This window comes from Parasteatoda tepidariorum, chromosome 7, assembly GCF_043381705.1.
Source record: "Parasteatoda tepidariorum isolate YZ-2023 chromosome 7, CAS_Ptep_4.0, whole genome shotgun sequence".
In the NCBI taxonomy this organism is placed as follows: Eukaryota; Metazoa; Arthropoda; class Arachnida; order Araneae; family Theridiidae; genus Parasteatoda; species Parasteatoda tepidariorum.
In genome coordinates, this window is record NC_092210.1 from 23,849,412 (window position 1) to 23,867,025 (window position 17,614).

At 28.6% G+C, this 17,614-nt stretch overlaps 1 protein-coding gene across 1 annotated transcript in view; it reads right to left on the bottom strand.

The window, feature by feature from the left end:
* LOC107444016 (collagen alpha-1(XVIII) chain-like) overlaps positions 1–17,614 on the bottom strand; it is a 118,711-nt gene that overhangs the window by 56,481 nt on the left and 44,616 nt on the right. Inside the window, exons 2-9 of the mRNA XM_071183185.1 lie at positions 16,102–16,186; positions 12,093–12,148; positions 6,557–6,682; positions 6,381–6,473; positions 3,566–3,700; positions 2,898–2,960; positions 1,004–1,156; positions 59–250 (exon numbers count right to left, since the gene is read on the bottom strand). Coding sequence (XP_071039286.1) covers positions 59–250; positions 1,004–1,156; positions 2,898–2,960; positions 3,566–3,700; positions 6,381–6,473; positions 6,557–6,682; positions 12,093–12,148; positions 16,102–16,186 — 903 coding nt within the window. The remainder of the gene's footprint in view (positions 1–58; positions 251–1,003; positions 1,157–2,897; positions 2,961–3,565; positions 3,701–6,380; positions 6,474–6,556; positions 6,683–12,092; positions 12,149–16,101; positions 16,187–17,614) is intronic.

Consider the following 17,614-nt stretch of genomic DNA (forward strand, 5'->3'; position numbering starts at 1 on the left):
CGTAAATAAGTTATAACATGGGGCACTTCAATAAAATGATTTCGACATAACAACTTACTCGTTCACCTTTGTAGCCCCGTAGTCCTATTTCTCCTTTATCTCCTTTTTGTCCTGGAAAACCTCTTTCTCCTCTAGGTCCTGGTACGCCAGGTGATCCTGGTATTCCTTGAGGGCCTGGTCGTCCTAGATAAGAGGTGAAAGGTCCATCTCCTGGTGTACCATATACTCCTCCTCCAAAAGTGTCATCAAGCTAATGATATGTGAATGTTAATCAGTTAATCAGTCATGTTAATTAGTCATGATAAGAGAATGTTAATCAGTCAAGTTAATTTAATAGCATGAAAAATTTGATTTACTTTTTCGGATTTTTGTTTTGACTAAAGCTGTTAGTGACTGATCAGAAATTTCTCTTCTTACTACGAATTATCAATTTTCTTTCAATTATTTTATTTTAAAAATTGAGACAATTAAAACGCATCATAGCTCATAAACTTATCGACTGTGAGCAGATCATGAATAAAACCTTATTTTTTAGGTTACTAAAATGTTAAAATAACTATTACACATATGTCTGCATCAAATTTAAAACATATTTCCATTTTTTTTTAAAAATTATTTTGTGAGTTCAAAAAAATAATATATGTTAAATTTAAGCAATAAATATTTACATTTATGTTATTGTATGTACATGTGTAACACTTCATAGTTATAAAGATGAAAATAAAATCTTCTTTGTCTTTTAAAAACTAACAAAATACATACGTTGATAATATTTCAAAACAAAGTGATAAAGTATTAAAATAATCAGGTAAGAATTCAATAGTTAATAAAACAAGCAATAAAATCTAATTCAAATTAAAAACACATCTATTTTCACAAATATTTATTACATACATTTAGTATCACAAAAATATATATATTATTACACTTAAAAATATATTTTTGCAAAATAAAATCTGGGAATTTAACATTGTAAGTTTATTTCATTTTAAATTTAACTTACATCGAAAATACTACCCCTATGTGAAGTTGCAGATGCAGGTGGCCCTGGGGGTCCAGGTAATCCTCTAGGACCTGGAGCTCCTGGAATACCGTCAAGACCAGGTTCACCTTTCAGTCCCATGGTACCAGGTGGCCCTTCAGTCCCTGAAGCTCCCTGTTAAAAAGAATTCATTCTTATTAAATTTAAAAATGTTTAAAATCATTTTTATTTTGTATTGATTGGAGCTATAAGGTTGTGTGTTAAATAAAAAGATTGATGCTGAATATATTATGAATAAAAACTGGATAAACTATTTCAATTGAAATAAATTTTTAAAAAAATCCATTAAAACCGACGAATAAAATGAAAATCCATACTTAAATTAAATGAATTAAACTGATTTTGAGACTTTAATTAAAATAGTTAATTTCATTTCTTTCATTATAATTTTAAGTCATTTTTTAATAAAACTAAGTCATTAAAAATCAAAATAAAAAATAAAAATCAACCGTAAAGTTTATAAATTGTGCGTCGTTTTTTTGTTTTATAGAAATGATCAAATGTTAATAGTTGAGAAAAAAAATATTTTTTGGAAAAATCTAGCAATATATTATACAATACAACATATTTTCAATATACAAAATCTTATTGACTACATATTTAAAGTCTCTCAAATATATATTTGCTAAAAATAAATTTTACATTTTCTTTTGGAATCTTATTGTGAAATATTTCAAAACACATGGTCAATTTGACAAAAATATGGTCAATTTTAAATATTGAGAACCTGAAACATAAGCAAATGTAAACTTTTTGGTGATCGAAACAATAAAATGATGTAGAGACATATTTATTGCAAAAATAAAATAAGAACATTTATTTGAAATAAGTTTCAATCATTCCAATGTAAGTCACAAAAAAAATATCAGAAATGTTCCCATATTTTTAACACTTCTATCTTTCGGCGCTATAATACCATTTGAACGGGTTAAAAAATTTTAAGGGTGATCTATTTATGGGAATTTCTTTGAGCGTATTCATGCCGAAGGTTTGCCGAAGTTGCCCCTTGATATTTTTAACAGACCGATTTTACTTTACAATCGACCTAATATTAGGTCTGCGACTACTAATGTTCAGCTCGGTAGCCTTGTAATTTTGAACCCAATCGAGAAGACAAGGAAACTCATGGATCAAGTATTGGGAGAAATTTGCCTTCGTGGAGGACTTTTTGATAGAACTAAACCGCATTTGCGTTACATGGAGAGGAATACCACGAGAACCTCCCACGATTAACCTGCTGACAAGGGGATTCTAATCCATGATCCGTCTACCACTTAGGATATTTTCCGTCAGTACAGTGGTCGGTGCAAATCGAACTCGGAATTCGTATCGAACTGCCGTTGCCGAGGTTCGAACCCGGTTTATCCTCTGATCCACCACTACTCGATGGTTTGAAAAAAAAATCAAATGATGGTTGATTTTTTTTTCAAACCATCGTTGAACACTGACTCAATTTTGGGTTTACGACTATTAATGTTCAACTCCGTAGCCTTTAAATTTTGAACCAATCCAGAAGACACGGAAACTCCTAGATCAGCACTCCCAGAGGTATGATTTGTTATGAGGAACATGGAGGACTTTGTGACTCAACAGATTTAACGTGCATCAGTCATCATTTACTTCCTGGGGAGTCTTCGGCTGGCGGGGATCGAACAGACGACCTCTTGACATGGACCCAGTGCCCTACCAACCAGGCTGTACCGGCCCCCGTAGTTTGATTTTAAAGAGAACATTCTGCAAAAAACAAAACTTATCCCGAGCCTTAAATATTCGGTTACCAATGGCGAGTTGGAGAGTGGAAATTTCATGCCTTGATTAAGAAAATTTAATATTATTACAGTTAAAGGTTCCTTACCTTTTCTCCTTTAGGTCCTGGTAGTCCTGGAAGACCTATTTCGCCTTGAGGACCAGTCATTCCCTGCAATATTCAATTTAAATTAATTTTATTTAATTTAGAATTTACAGAAAAAGTACTATAAGAAAAGTTTTAAAAGAGTATTAAAATATCAGATATATCATTAATAGTTTATTCGTCTTACTTTACTTTGCATTCATAACAATTACTTTTACTAGAGTTTAAATCTTTAAAAAAGGTATTTCATAAATTAATTAATCACAGGTATAAAAACATATATGTTTTAACACTTTTAATTAATAAACTTTTAGTTAACTTAAAATACTTCGATATTAATTAGAAACTTTTAAGAAAAATGAAGCAATAGTAGAATATAATGGAATATTCAAGTTTTTAATAATAATGATGCATTCTATTTAATTTTAATTGCAACTATTTAATTTTTAATTAAAATCGATCCCCTAACTAATTGAAAATTCAATTTTATTATAAAGGATTACAAAAAAAATTAAATATCATAAAATGATCATTGGCAAGAAAAGGGGGACTTATATTTTGAGTTTTGGGGAAAAACTATAAGACTCTTTACTCATATTGAATATTTATTAAAAATAAAATCTCATGACTTTTCTATAAAAAAAACTATTGAGAAAGATTGAATAACTTACTGGATGACCTGGTATACCAGGTATTCCATCTCTGCCCTCCTGCCCTGGTGGTCCTGGTGGAAGATCTAGAGCTGATATGTTACAGTGACATTTATCATTTTCTTCAGTTTCCCAAGGCACACTAAAATCTGTAGCCTTAAAGCAATGGAAAGTAAAACGTCAAAAGTGATTAAAAATATCAAAATATTAGAAACTTGAAATTTTTTAAATTTTATTTTATCTTACTGAATTACATATAATATCATTCAATTTCACTGAAAAACAAATATGGTGTCATATTATCTTGCCGTTGAATCTTTCTTAAACTAGGCGAAAACTTATAATGATATAATAGACTAATATGATTAACAAGCGAAAAATAGTTCATCTGAATCTATAAATATATTCGAAAAAAGCTCATTTCAATCTCTCATTCTATTGAAAAAAGGTTCCTCTCAATCTATCAATCTATTGAAAATGATGCATCTTAATCTATCACTTTATTGAAAAAGGCTCATCTCTGAGTACCACGGAAGATACCAATTTTCTGATAGGGTAGTTAGTTTTCTAAAATTAGTAAGTTATATCAGTTTACCTAAGTTATATTAGTTACCAAATTCTTCTTGTATTGCCTTAATATTTGAAAATTGTTCATTTTCAAAGGCTGAGGATTAGCATTGAACTGCTTCAAAAAAGGTCTGCAATTTTCCCCTTCCCCCCACAATTGAAATAAGGTATAAGCCCTTATCACACATCATTGCATGCATACATAACAGCAAAGTCAGAAATTTCATTTTGAAAAAGAAATATACAAAATTAGCACTTTATTGAAATAATATATTATTTTATAATATATATAAATTATATTATACATTAATTTTATAAAGTTACTCCGCAATTTTATTTTTCGATGAAAAAAGTAAAATGAAAGAAAAAAAATTCTTCAAAAGAATAAATTAACATATTTCTTTTTAATTAATTCAAACAAACATTCCGGCTGTTTATTATAGGTATATTAAAAACGAAACCAGCTTAAAGCAAAACAAGGCAGGGTAACGCTTCTATTTCATTAATTCAATGCACTGTTAAAAAATTCCGGATCAAACTGCGGTACCGGACACTTTGGGTGCATTATCTGTAAAATCCATTTTTTCGTAGAATATTATGGATGAATTTTTACTGCAATATATATTGAATAAGAGTGATGCAGAGATTTTATTGTATTTGTTAGTGTAAAAATTACGATGTATCAGATCTTTTGTTCCGTAACATGTTCCGGTAAATATGGATATAATGAATTAAAAAAAAGTTAGTTGATAGCGAAATATCAAAATTAAAATTAATCGACTCGGTGGAATTTAAAAATTTAAATCCGGAGAGGGAATTGACAAATTTTGCTCAACTCCGACTCTGGTTAGTTAAAAGTTAGGTCTTGTTAACTTTGAATCACGTGAAAATTACTTAGATAAATATTTATATTTATGTAAACGAAAATATTAATGTTATGATAATTATTTAAATAGTTACTTATCATAACTAACTTAACCTAATTAACACTAATTACTTCATTTATACTAATTACTAAATCTTAATTAACTTCATTTGAATGCTTTGCGCTTGAGTTCAATTTGAACTATTGAAAAAAAACATAAAAAATCATTGAAGTTATTGTTTAATCTAAGTTAATAAATGAATTATTAAAAAATTATCTTTTTACTTATAAATTTCAAAACCTTATTTATTTAGCACAGCTACAGAGTAAATTAAAAAAATGTGCGAATAAATTTAATGCATCGTTTGTAATAATTTCCAAGTTCATTAATATTCAGTAAGCAATATTTTTGTGATAATAGACTTGTTTACATGTCCTTTTACGTGTCTGAGATGGATGCTAGCGGTTCTTTACTTATAATGGTTTTGCACAATTTAAATATTTTGTACAAATATTTTACTTACTTTTTCTTCATAGGTTATGTTTTAATATACAAATACAAAATGTAATGTAGTGTCTTTTACTTTAATCGTACATGAAAGAAATAGAAGTATATAATTTGGAATTTACAACTATTTCATATTAATACAATATTCCTTGGATTTGGTGGAAATAAAATAGGAGTCAAGCTATTACGAAAGACTGGAAATATAGCAAAAGATTTATAATATCACGAAATTTTCTTCATTTTTGACGAATCCGAGTAAAAATATATGATCCTGGCATATGATCCGAGTAAAAATTCCGTCAAAATGACGAAATGACTATCGTCACTTTTTCAAGCAAACTAATTTCGACACAATTGTAAGAAATATTTCGTCATTCTATTTTTTTTTTAAATCTCTGAGCTTAATGTTTTTCTTTAGAATAATCACTTTAACGGGGCACCATATAGGTGGAACAACACAACAAGAACATAGATATAAATTACAACCATGCCCGAAGCGGGATTCGAATTTTGGATCTTCCTGGTACGAAACCGACTCCTTGATCACCTTAATTCGTCACTTTATTTCTGATAGTATAGTCTTTATTCTAGTTTCGTCATTCTAGTTAATCCTCTACAACAATGTACTACGATGAAGCTTCGAGTTGCGGAAATATTTTTGTCATGCATTTAAGAGCTTGCATATCGTCTTAAGCCACGTGATTTCCTGATGAAATGATTCTCAAAATTAACGAAATACTGCTCAAGGATTGCTGAATCGTCGAAACACTGTTCTGAATAAAATAAATAAAAAGTTTTATGTTTCCAACATAACTAAACATTTGATTTTATTTTATGGTAAGAGAATTTAGAAAAAGTATAAATACAGCTTTAAACACATATATATATATTCTTACCGGCCCTTCTCCAGATCCAATATCTGGAAAAATCCATTCATCTCTCCTGTCTTTCCTCTTCCAACGAGGATTCCCAAAAAAGGAACAATCGCCCTGAAACATTCAAAACATTTTACGTGATGAGGAAAATAGTAAAACGGTATAATATTTTGTACAAAATAGCAAAAATTGTTTACCTTTTCGCCTCTGGGACCTACAGGTCCTGGGGGACCTGGTGGACCCGTGTCTCCCTTTTCACCACGTAAAAGCTCTATTCTTGGTATTAAATCTTTTTCAGCCTCTTTTGGATTGAAAAAATGCGTCTGAAAAAAAGGATTTTTTTTCATATTTCTACTTTGTACATATTTAATTAAATATTTATTTTAAATTTTAATTTCGCATGTATTTAATTATTTTTTTACGTTCTTACTTTGTATATATTTAATTAAATGCTTTTTTATATTCTTACTTTGTATATATTTAATTAAATACTTTTCTATATCCTTACTTTGTATAGATTTAATTAAATATTGTTTTTACATTCTTACTTTATAAATATTAATTGAGTATTTCTTTTACATTCTTAATTTGTAAATATTTATTTAAATTTTTTTAACATTTTCACTTCATATTTATGTTGAATTTTTAATTTTATTTTTACTCCATATATATTTTATTATCGGTTTTTTGAAATTCTTTCTTCGTATATATTTAATAAATTTTTTTTTTGCATTTTTATTTTGTATATATGTAATTAAATACTTTTTTACACTCTTACTTTGTAAATATTAATTAAATATTTTTTTTTTTTGCATTTATTTAATAATTAGTGTTTCATAGCCGACCCCTTTTAGATTATCATAACCAACTCCATAGGATTATAAACTCCTATCATAACCAACTCCTAAAATTAATCATCCGGGCAGACTCGCTCCCCAGAAAGTACTTTTTGATTAAACTAACGATTTCAGCAAGTCCGACCTCTAACGGTTTTCGTAAATCCACTTGATGTTTAATCAAGAAAATCTGGATTAAGAACTTGTACAGACTAACACATCTAGGGAAGAACTTTTAATATAACTAATCCGCAAATGCGTGTTTGAAGAATAAAACTTCGAAAACTTCCCACGGTTTGTGTGAATTCATCCCATGCCTAATCAGGAAAACCTGGATTAAGCATTGGGTTAGATTCACTTCCGGGGAGAAACTTTTGATGGAGCTAACCCGCCACGAGTAATAGAAACCATGAAAATCTCTCCCTATTAGGGCAAATGTATTTTAACCCATGATCTTAACCATGATCATGACCATTTGAGAATATTTTACATCAGCCGAGTCCAGAGAAGTTTTTGAATCAACCAGCAATCACGGAAACACAAAATTGAGTCACCTCCTTTTCGAGCTCTGTATCCTTTAAGTTTATCCGGTTCAATTTATTTAATGCAGTAAAATTAAATATTTTAAAATATTTATTAAAGTAATAAAATAAATAAAAAATATATAATAGTAATAAACATATAAATTTAAAATATATATGCTAATTACTAAGTGCTGGAAATAATAGCCTGAGGATATTAATTAAAACTTTCGCATAATTTTTTCCTTAAAAATAGCATTTGGCTATATACTACTAGAAAAGCTTTTAAAAATTGATGTTAACATAAAAAAAAATTTAAAAATTTCATGAAATTTCATAAAAAAGAAGAATATACAGTGATCTTATCACACTATACATTTCAGAGATCTCTATGCAAAGTTGTTTATGATCAAACATTTGAAAAAAAGGATTTTAATTGCTTAATTGTGTGCAATTATTAATATGTTTTAATTTAAGTCTGCACTAATTGTCGATACTAATGAACTGAAATCGAATTACATGCATAGCGAGCAAAATAAAGACTACCACTTAATAACTTTTTAACTAGTTACGAGATTTCCACGTACTAGGACCTAATATTTATGACTTATGAGCGTAACTTTAAATGTGTTTATTAATTACAGACGATAGTTTAATAAATTAAGAAATCTGAACGAAAATTTGCTTTCTCTAAACAAACATATATTTTTTTTCCAACTTACAATAATTTTCCAAATGACGATTACCGCAAGCATTTTGAGGGTCAAGAATTACGTCTGATTTCGTAGTTCAAAACATCATCTGCACTAGTTCATTAGCATATTTCAGGTTAATCCCATGAATCATGATCATATCCCATGATCCCATGAATCATGATCCATGAATCATGAAAAGTAACTTTTTGCTGGATACCAGGTCATACAAACATAACAGGAAACGAGGTTGCTTACTCAATAGCAAAATCAACAAACAATCTATCGAACAATCAGCTGACTTATTCTGATGTAAAAAATCAATTCAAAATATTCTCGAATCACAATGGCAAAACTGATGGAAGAATGAAACTAATAACAAACTACACGCCATTAAAACTTACATACAGCCTTATAAACAGTTAAACATCAGTCGAAAACTTGAAGTGCTTTTAAACCGCTTGCGTATTGGCCACACACGAATTAACTCATAAACATCTTTTTCTAAACGAACCAGAACCAGAATGCACAAATTGTAAAGAACATTTAACTGTTACATATATTTTGATCGAATGCAGTATTTTAAAAGCCAGAGATTGCGTCATTTTGGTACCCTCCATCCGTCATTGTTCTCACTAATTGAAGATGATCCTCACTCTAACATTTTCTCGTACCTTAAGGATATTGGCATTTATACATCTATCTAGTTTTCAAACCAAAACAGAATTGTGAACCTAGCTGTAAAATATCTACCTAGTTGGAGACACGATATAGCCAGGACTGGCTCTTGTGCCAAAAACCCAAACAACCAAACCAAACCATGATCATATAAAATTACAATCGTTAGATCAAGAGTTATTAAGGTGTTCTCTTTCTCATTTTGCTTACAACAGGAGACGCAAAAAAAAAAAAAAAATATTTCTAAAATCAAAATTAAAGTTCATTTCTATGATTTTCAAAATTTTCTACCCTATTACGATATATACTATTTAAAATAAATTTTTATTAATATTCTTGTTGTATTTTATTTAATAAATTATTTATTTGTTAGATGCCGAGACAAAATTTGTCTACTGTTGTTTATTATTTCTGAATTCTAAAACAATAATTTTAGCTTAAATTTTCCATTAACAGAATAACGAAACAAGCAACTATGAAATATTTCAAAAAATTGAAATGACAATTTAATGATCTCTAAAGAAAACAAATGTTTTATGTGATTTGCCAATTAAAATAGCGAAATTAATTTCGATTGTTATTATTCTAAAAGAAATTTTTTATTCATAGTGATGATTAGGGAATTAAATCATTAAAAGCATATTATTAATCAACATAATTCAAAAGTTTCTAATTTTTTTTAATTTTTACTTAATACAGAGAGAAATGTATATTAATCTATTTACCATTAGTTTATTTTGTTTCATGTAACAATATTATTAACTAAACATATAATTATGTCTGCTATTTAATGTCAGATGTGAAATTTATTAATATTTTTATAGACATTTGAACTATTGTTATCTTTCACAGACATTCATTCTTTTCAACTTTTGTGTTCACTCAGTTTGCTTGTCCTCGTCCTCGAACGTTATTTTTAATTTCTTATAACTCCAGAACTGTTGGCATTGAAATTTGCATAGAGAAAAAAATTCTTGAAAAACTATCTTACTGTTTTTTATTGACAGTTCTGGCTACAAAAAAGCAACATGACTCTTGTTAATAAAACCAAAATATACGATATCTCTTACATTCACTTGGTAATTATTTATATTTCAAAGGTTTACCGGGCCACCACATTGTTACCACACATTTAGTAAAAAAATACAAAAATAAATAGTAAATTTAACAGATTAAATGGTTTCTATGCCCTGCTCTAAGATATCATGATAAAATTATCAAATATTACCACATTTACCAAATTTTATCACATATGAAAAAATTATTACGTTAATTTTACCGTAATCATTAACAAAGTGCTTCGCTAAAAATTACCGAATTTAGAAAAATTTAAGGTGTTTATGAGATTTATTTGAGGTTGTTTTGCGGTTTCAATTTGAAGTTGACTTCAAGAACAACCTTAAGAGATCAACCTCCCAAGGTGTATAAAGTTATTTTATTCACAGAGGTTGATTGAAATCTACTTTAGAGCAAGCACCTTTGGGAGGTTGTTTAAGAGGTGTGGGTAATTTTTTGTACTCTTCAAAAAAATAAATATATATGAGGTGCGAATAATTTTACCCGATCTCAAATAAAAGTATTGCTGAGTTAGATATGAGGTTGATTTTGTAAGGTGTAAATGAAATGGTTGAAATTAAGGTTTAATTATGAAGTTATATTTTGCGAAACATAACTTCATTTTTTACCTCAGGTGTATTTTTTTCTACCTCTGTCAACCACATAAAACCCCTCAAAAGCACCTATTTTTTAGCAAGGGTGAGCTCTTTAGGGTTCCTATGGAATCAGAAACATTGCAGATTTTACCACATTCAGGTAGTTTTGACCATACTTTTTTCCTCAAGGTGGACATTGTCTATGAGAAGCAATTTTAGCCTCAGATCAGCAAAAAATAGTTTCAAAATTTAAATTATTCCATTCGGGAGAAATGTTTGAAAAATAATATATTTTTTTGCTTTAGTTAAAAATTAACCGTTGTAATAAATAAAACTTTAAACGATTATGTTTAAGAGTTTATCACCCATTTTTTTAATGTTTCATTATTATTTACAAGTTTAATTATCAACGTTCAGTTACCGTGCTACGCCACTGAATTTGACCGATTGAAAGTGACGTCATCGTAGGTAAATCATAAATAGTCGATTCCAAAGCCAATCAGGTTCGACGCACTCGTGTGACGTCGCTTATACTCGTAGGTATCCAATGGAATTTGTTTTAAATCACATGGTTTAGCATAATCACTTATCATTTCTTATCGAATAGCAAGTATTCAATCATTTTTTTTAAAGTTATTTGAAACCACCTGTTTATTTTGTTTATAGATGGTGTTAAAACGTGTTTCTGGTTTTAAAAAAAATAAGCTGCAATTTTTTTTGAAAACTTTGAGAAATCCTGGGAGAAAAAAGTATAATATCAAACTATTCAAGAAGTTTTAAAAAACACCAACGTTTTTATGAATCTGCACCAAAAAGTAATGAATAAAATATTGTTTGAAACTTATAAAAATCGAGTTTATTTCTTCACGGTTAATTTTTCAGGTATTATGTTGATTTTAAATTATCTTAAAATGCATTGCAAGAATTTCTTATGAAATATTTAAAGAACTTCTGTGAAAAGTCACTGGTTTTCAAATTAATATTATAAATCCGAATATATTATCGACTTTTCATTTGCTATCTTTAAAAATATTACAAGAAATTCTTGCAACACATTTCAAAATAAATCTTTATAGAAAATTATCATAGCACTCGAAAAATTATCCGAGATAATATAATACTTGATTTTTATGAGTTACACGCAATGTTTTTTAATAAACCGAAGTCAAATAGTAGAAACAGATAAAACAATAGTTTAAATTATAATTATTATCAAGTAATCATAAAAGTATACTATTTAAACAAAATTAACTTCAATATTAAGCATAATATGATTTTTAACATAATAAATATGATTGATATAGATTGTAAAAGAATATAAGAAGTGAAAATCGAAAAAGTAAACAATACTGACGATTGCATGAGCTCCTTTGTGTACTTTATAATCCTGTGAATGTTGATGATCTTTTCCTGAAATATCAAATAAGTCTTGAAAATAGCAACGAAATTTGGTGTTAATACATCAATATTAATCTATAGAGATATAATTATTCTTGAAAACCAATAGAAAACACTGAGAAACAATTTTTTTGTTGGATTTATACCAATACTTGATTTTACTTAATTCAGGCGTAGAATTTTTTAATCTGATATTAGCTTTGCTTCTAAAGTTACAGAGTTTTTTTAAAATTCAATTTTCATTCCATTTTTATGGAACTGTACATATTTTAAAACGCTATATATAAAAAGGGGGTCCAGTAGTTGAGAGGACAAACTTTTAGGGGAGTTAAGGGACATCATCAGGATTAAAACTGCATTGGAATCCATGCCGGAAATCTCGTCGTAAGTGGCGCTTCCCTATTATGACCTGCTTAGAAGCACATGAAAAAACAGATCATAGGAGAGCACCTCTAGCGACGTATGACGACATTTCCAGGCATGGTTTCCAATGCAATTTTAATTCTATTGCTGTTCTATAACTCATCTAGAAGTTTGTCCCGACAATTACAGGACCTTCTGTTATATGTAACCTTCATAAACTGGTATATATATCGGTAAATAATGGACAATAAATGTTATTGAGAAAATACCATAGCTTGGAGAGAGAAACTGATTGCAGATTTGAAATCAGCGATGAAACAAAAAATTGTTCTCCAATGTAGTTTCTAAGAGATTAGTTCTTATAAAGAGTGCCCATTACATGGAAACCGTCTGATGTTTCGAGAAAAGCACACCGCATCAAAAATCTGAAACATATGAAATATTTTCCAATTATGTGTTTCAATTATACAAAACTTGATTCCCTAAATTCTGCCTCAGGATGTGGAGTTGGGACATTTTAAAATTAAAATGGGAATCGCTATTTCTTTTACTGCAGATTTTCATTTTCTAGTAAAAAGGCGCTAATAGACTTACAGGTTTTGACATTTTAGAGTACAAATAGTTCTGCAATCCCAAAATGCAATTCAGGTTACCATTGTTTAAAAGAAAAATGCCTCGCGAAATAAGTATCAAATAAAAAAAAATTAACTAATGAAGTCAAACTCAATATCCGTCTTATGTCAGCTAACTTCCAATGAATTAGGTCGATATATTAGTTAAAAAATTTAACTAATAACGTCAAACTCAATATCCGTCTTAAGTCAGCAAACTTTCAGAGAGTCAAAAAATTTAACTACTAACGTAAAACTCAATGTCCGTCCTAAGTCAGCTAACTTTCATTAGTTAAAAAAATTAACTAATAACGTCAAACTCAATATCGGTCTTAAGTCAACTAACTTTCGGTAAGTTGGGCCGCTTCAGCAGTTAAAGGATTTAACTAATAACGTCAAATTCAATATCCGTCTTAAGTCAGATAACTTTCAGTGAGTTGGGTGGATTGATTAGTTAGGCGTTTTAAAGTATCAAATACGACTATTTTTATATATTTTTTTATTATTATGTACTTTTTTTATTTGACTTATTTCTCTTGATATCTCCATTTAAAAGATAACAAATTTGAAATAGTTATAAAGCTTAAATAGATAATTTAAGAACTATTAACAAAACTGAAGTGAAAAAAATATGAAGCGAATACAGTTGCAAGCTAATAGACCAATGTCATTTTTTAAGTGTATATTAAAAGCCGAAGAGGAGGGATCACGTTAAAAAAAAAAGACTTCGGCGTTTAGGTAGAGGAGAAATGGTCAATCAAAACACCACTCCCACTCTACTTACTATTACAGCTCTACGAGGAATAAAATGTTGCTATTTTTTTAGCATTTGTTTATTCAAATTAAATCTCCAAAATCAACAATGTGACTATTGTAATATTTCATGTAAAGTGAGCATATTGATTAATTTTTTCTCCTTTCGAAATAAAAAAGTTTTAAATGGAAAATTTTTCAAACACCCTCCTGATGCTTCTATGCATATTAAAAATTAGCATTTTTATTTCTAAACATATCACCTTCACAGCTCTTTAAATATCTCCTAACTCCAACAATAAAATAATTTTAAAAATATGTATATTTCCTAATCATAAATAAATAATAAACCAAATGATAAAATTCTTAAATTCCTATAATATAAACAAAATTCATTACTTTTAAATAATTGTTTTTCTTTTGGTAACTAACTTTAACAATGATATCCAAATTACATAACTTCTTCAAATAATTCAGCGAACTGAAATCGCATTCTTGTCTTCGGCGAAATCAGGAGGAGCTAGTTAAATATTTAAAAACCGCAGAGAAATCACATCTAGCCAATACTAGTACAAATTATTATTCCATCACTAACAAATGTTGTGAAGGGACTTGGCGTTAAGAGCTCTTAAGATCGTGCCAAAGCATCTGCGAGTTTCCGAAAGGGTTACGGTCTCAGCTGGTAACGAATATCGATTACGTTGAAGTAACGGCATCCAATAATCATTATCGTTATGGTTCTGATATTCTATGAGAAAAGTCGAGTTTAGTTGTGAGAATATAAGTAAAAGAAAAGAATGAACATTTTTGCAACTAAGTTACAATGGAAAATTTCTGGCAAACGGTAATAAGAGGGAAATAAATAAATTGATGAAATGGAATGGTAAATATATTTCTTGTAATTGGAAAACTTGAGTTTTTTTAATGAAATATTTAAATTATAAGAGATCAGATTTAATAGAGAAGAAGAAATAGTATATTGTTTTTGTCTAGATAGATATTTTTAAATTTTAATGTCTAACCATGAAACAAATATAGAATATAAAGGATATTTTAATTTTGTAAAAATGTAATTTACAGATTTGGCTTCATTTGCATACTATACAGTGTTTGATTTAATATTTTAAATATAGAATACGTGGACAACTTTGATAATACAAAAATGTTCTTTTGATATTAATAAATGTTATTAATTTAATTAAAAATTTAAAATAGTTCTGAATTTTAAATAACTTCGTATATGTTATTATAAGGGGGGTGTTTTTTAAGGGAAAATTTAAATCATAAAAAGTATGAGTTAATAAGGAAGAAAAAAAAGCATATTGTTTAAGTCTAGATAAGCCTGTTTAGATTTATTATGTCTTCTTTAAACCTGAATGCCTTACAATAAAATAAATAAAGCATATGCAGAAAACTTTAATATTGTAAATACATATATATAAAAAAATTTTTTTTACGGAAACTTAAACTACATTATCTACATAACTTGCATTTGAAATTTCATCCTCAATTCTTCAGTAGAACAGGAACTATGGGCTACTGGGGTACTGTCAGTTTAATTTTAACCACCTACTATTATCTACTCCAAGTTATTGATGCACACGGTGGTTATTTGGATAACAGTGTCTTATAGTTTTCCTCGGTAGTGCCATCTGTTGACAAAACATGTTACTAATTTAGAAACTTAATAAAATTTTGTTCTTGCATTATCTGTTGTCGGCACTCACAGCAATGTCTTATAGTTTCTCTCAGTAGTATTATCTATTGACAAAATTTGTTACTAATTTAGAAACTTAGTAAAATTTTATATTTGCACTATCTACTCCATACTGTTGATAGACGCAGTTGTTATTTTGAAAACAGTAAGTTAGAATTTTTCTCAGAAGCTCCATCTATTGAGAAAATTTGTTACTTGTATAGAAAATAAGTAAGAATAAATAAATAGTTTCCTATGTTCAATGCAGCAAACAATACATTTTTATATCACGCGATTTTTTTTTTCTTCAAGCTTTAGCTCATAATTAAATCAATCAACAAATACCAAATTTATAAAACTGTGCTCATGGGATTTAAGAGTTACTAAGCTTGGTACCAAAAGTTTAATTTTCATCAGATCAAGGTTTTTGAGTATTGCATGTTTAACAGAGTTAAATTGAAATTTTGGGAAAACTATCCCTTTTTTTAAAAAAAAAATCAAAGATTAAAAAAAATATATACTGAATGAGTAACAGTATTTACCTGGATCATAAGAATGTTCAGCTACGCTAAAATGATGAGCAGAATGATTGCTTCTGTGATGAGGAAATAAATCTCTCCCATGCCTCTGAAAGAAAAGTAAATTAATAATGACTTTGACTGCCATACATAGTATAATGCTGATATGTGACATATATTTCACTATAATTTTGGATGAATTCGATATGTTCGTAAAAATACAGTTTTACATAAATATAATTTGCAACGATATGCTAAGAAAATAGTGCAGTAATTCTTTCATAAAGGTGTGAGTTTAAAATAAATTCCATAATTTATTGTGTGAAATTTGCTATATGTTTAAAACAAAGGCTGGAGATTTTTTTTTATCACTAATGGTCTTGAAAACTGCCATTTTACTACTATTTAAAAGTTAAACAGAATTGCTAGAATTGGTACTATAAAAGAAATCAAGTTTTCCTTCGTTAATTCAGTTACTATATTTTAACACTGTATATATCAGACTATATCGTTTAGCATACGATATCTATAAAAAAGTACAAAAAAGGGTAATTTGTCTTTTCTTTCTGAAAATTGTTAGAATTATTTATATAATAAGTTCTGTATCTGTACAATATTTATTAAAATACAGCAGAATGAGTTTTTTCACTACTGTATAATTTTTTAAGCGAAATAAAGTTTATCTACTAATTTTATCTACTCTTTCAAACATTCAGTTCTTACTATGATTTAGCCGGAATAAAACGTAAAAAATAAATCGAGTATTTTTATTAGAACAACAAATATAAAATGTTCTTAGATACATATGAATAACCAATGAAAATAACTTATGTTCTACAAAAAATACACCTGGAATAAACATAGTAAAAATCAGTATAATAATTGATGATCATTTACATTTGCTATAAGTGCAATATATGCTAAAAGGTAAATAACAAAAGAAATATTAAACGTTGTTTATGAAAGCTCTCTATGTTTTTCAACTAGTAATTAAATTATCAAACTTATTAAAATTCCTTTAATGTTCAGTCTATTAAAAAAGAAAGTGTTATAGAGTATAATCATCATCATCATCAATGGCTCGATAGCCTAGGGTGGGCCCTGGCCTTCTCAAGGAGTTTTTCCAGGTTAACCTTTTTCCTGCTAGTGTTTTCCAGTTGTTAGTTTTTAAGACCAAAAGGTCTTTTTCTAGGCCATCTATCCATCTCAAATTCGGCCTGCCACTTTGTCGTGTGACAAATGGTCTGGTATTAAAAACTCTTTTTGCGGTACGATCTTTGTACATTCTGATAACTTGGCCTGGCCACTTTATTCCTTATCGTTTAGTAAAGTTAATAATGTCAGGTTCATTATATGAGTGATGAAGCTCTACCTTTGATGTTCTGAGCCACAAACCATTTTTTTTTAATTCCTCCAAAAATACTTCCCAAGACTATAGTGTATAATAAGCGAAAGTATACCTTAGGTTCGAGTTTATCGTAAAAGAATGGTGGATGTTTATAATACTACAACAATACTACGCGCATATATATATATA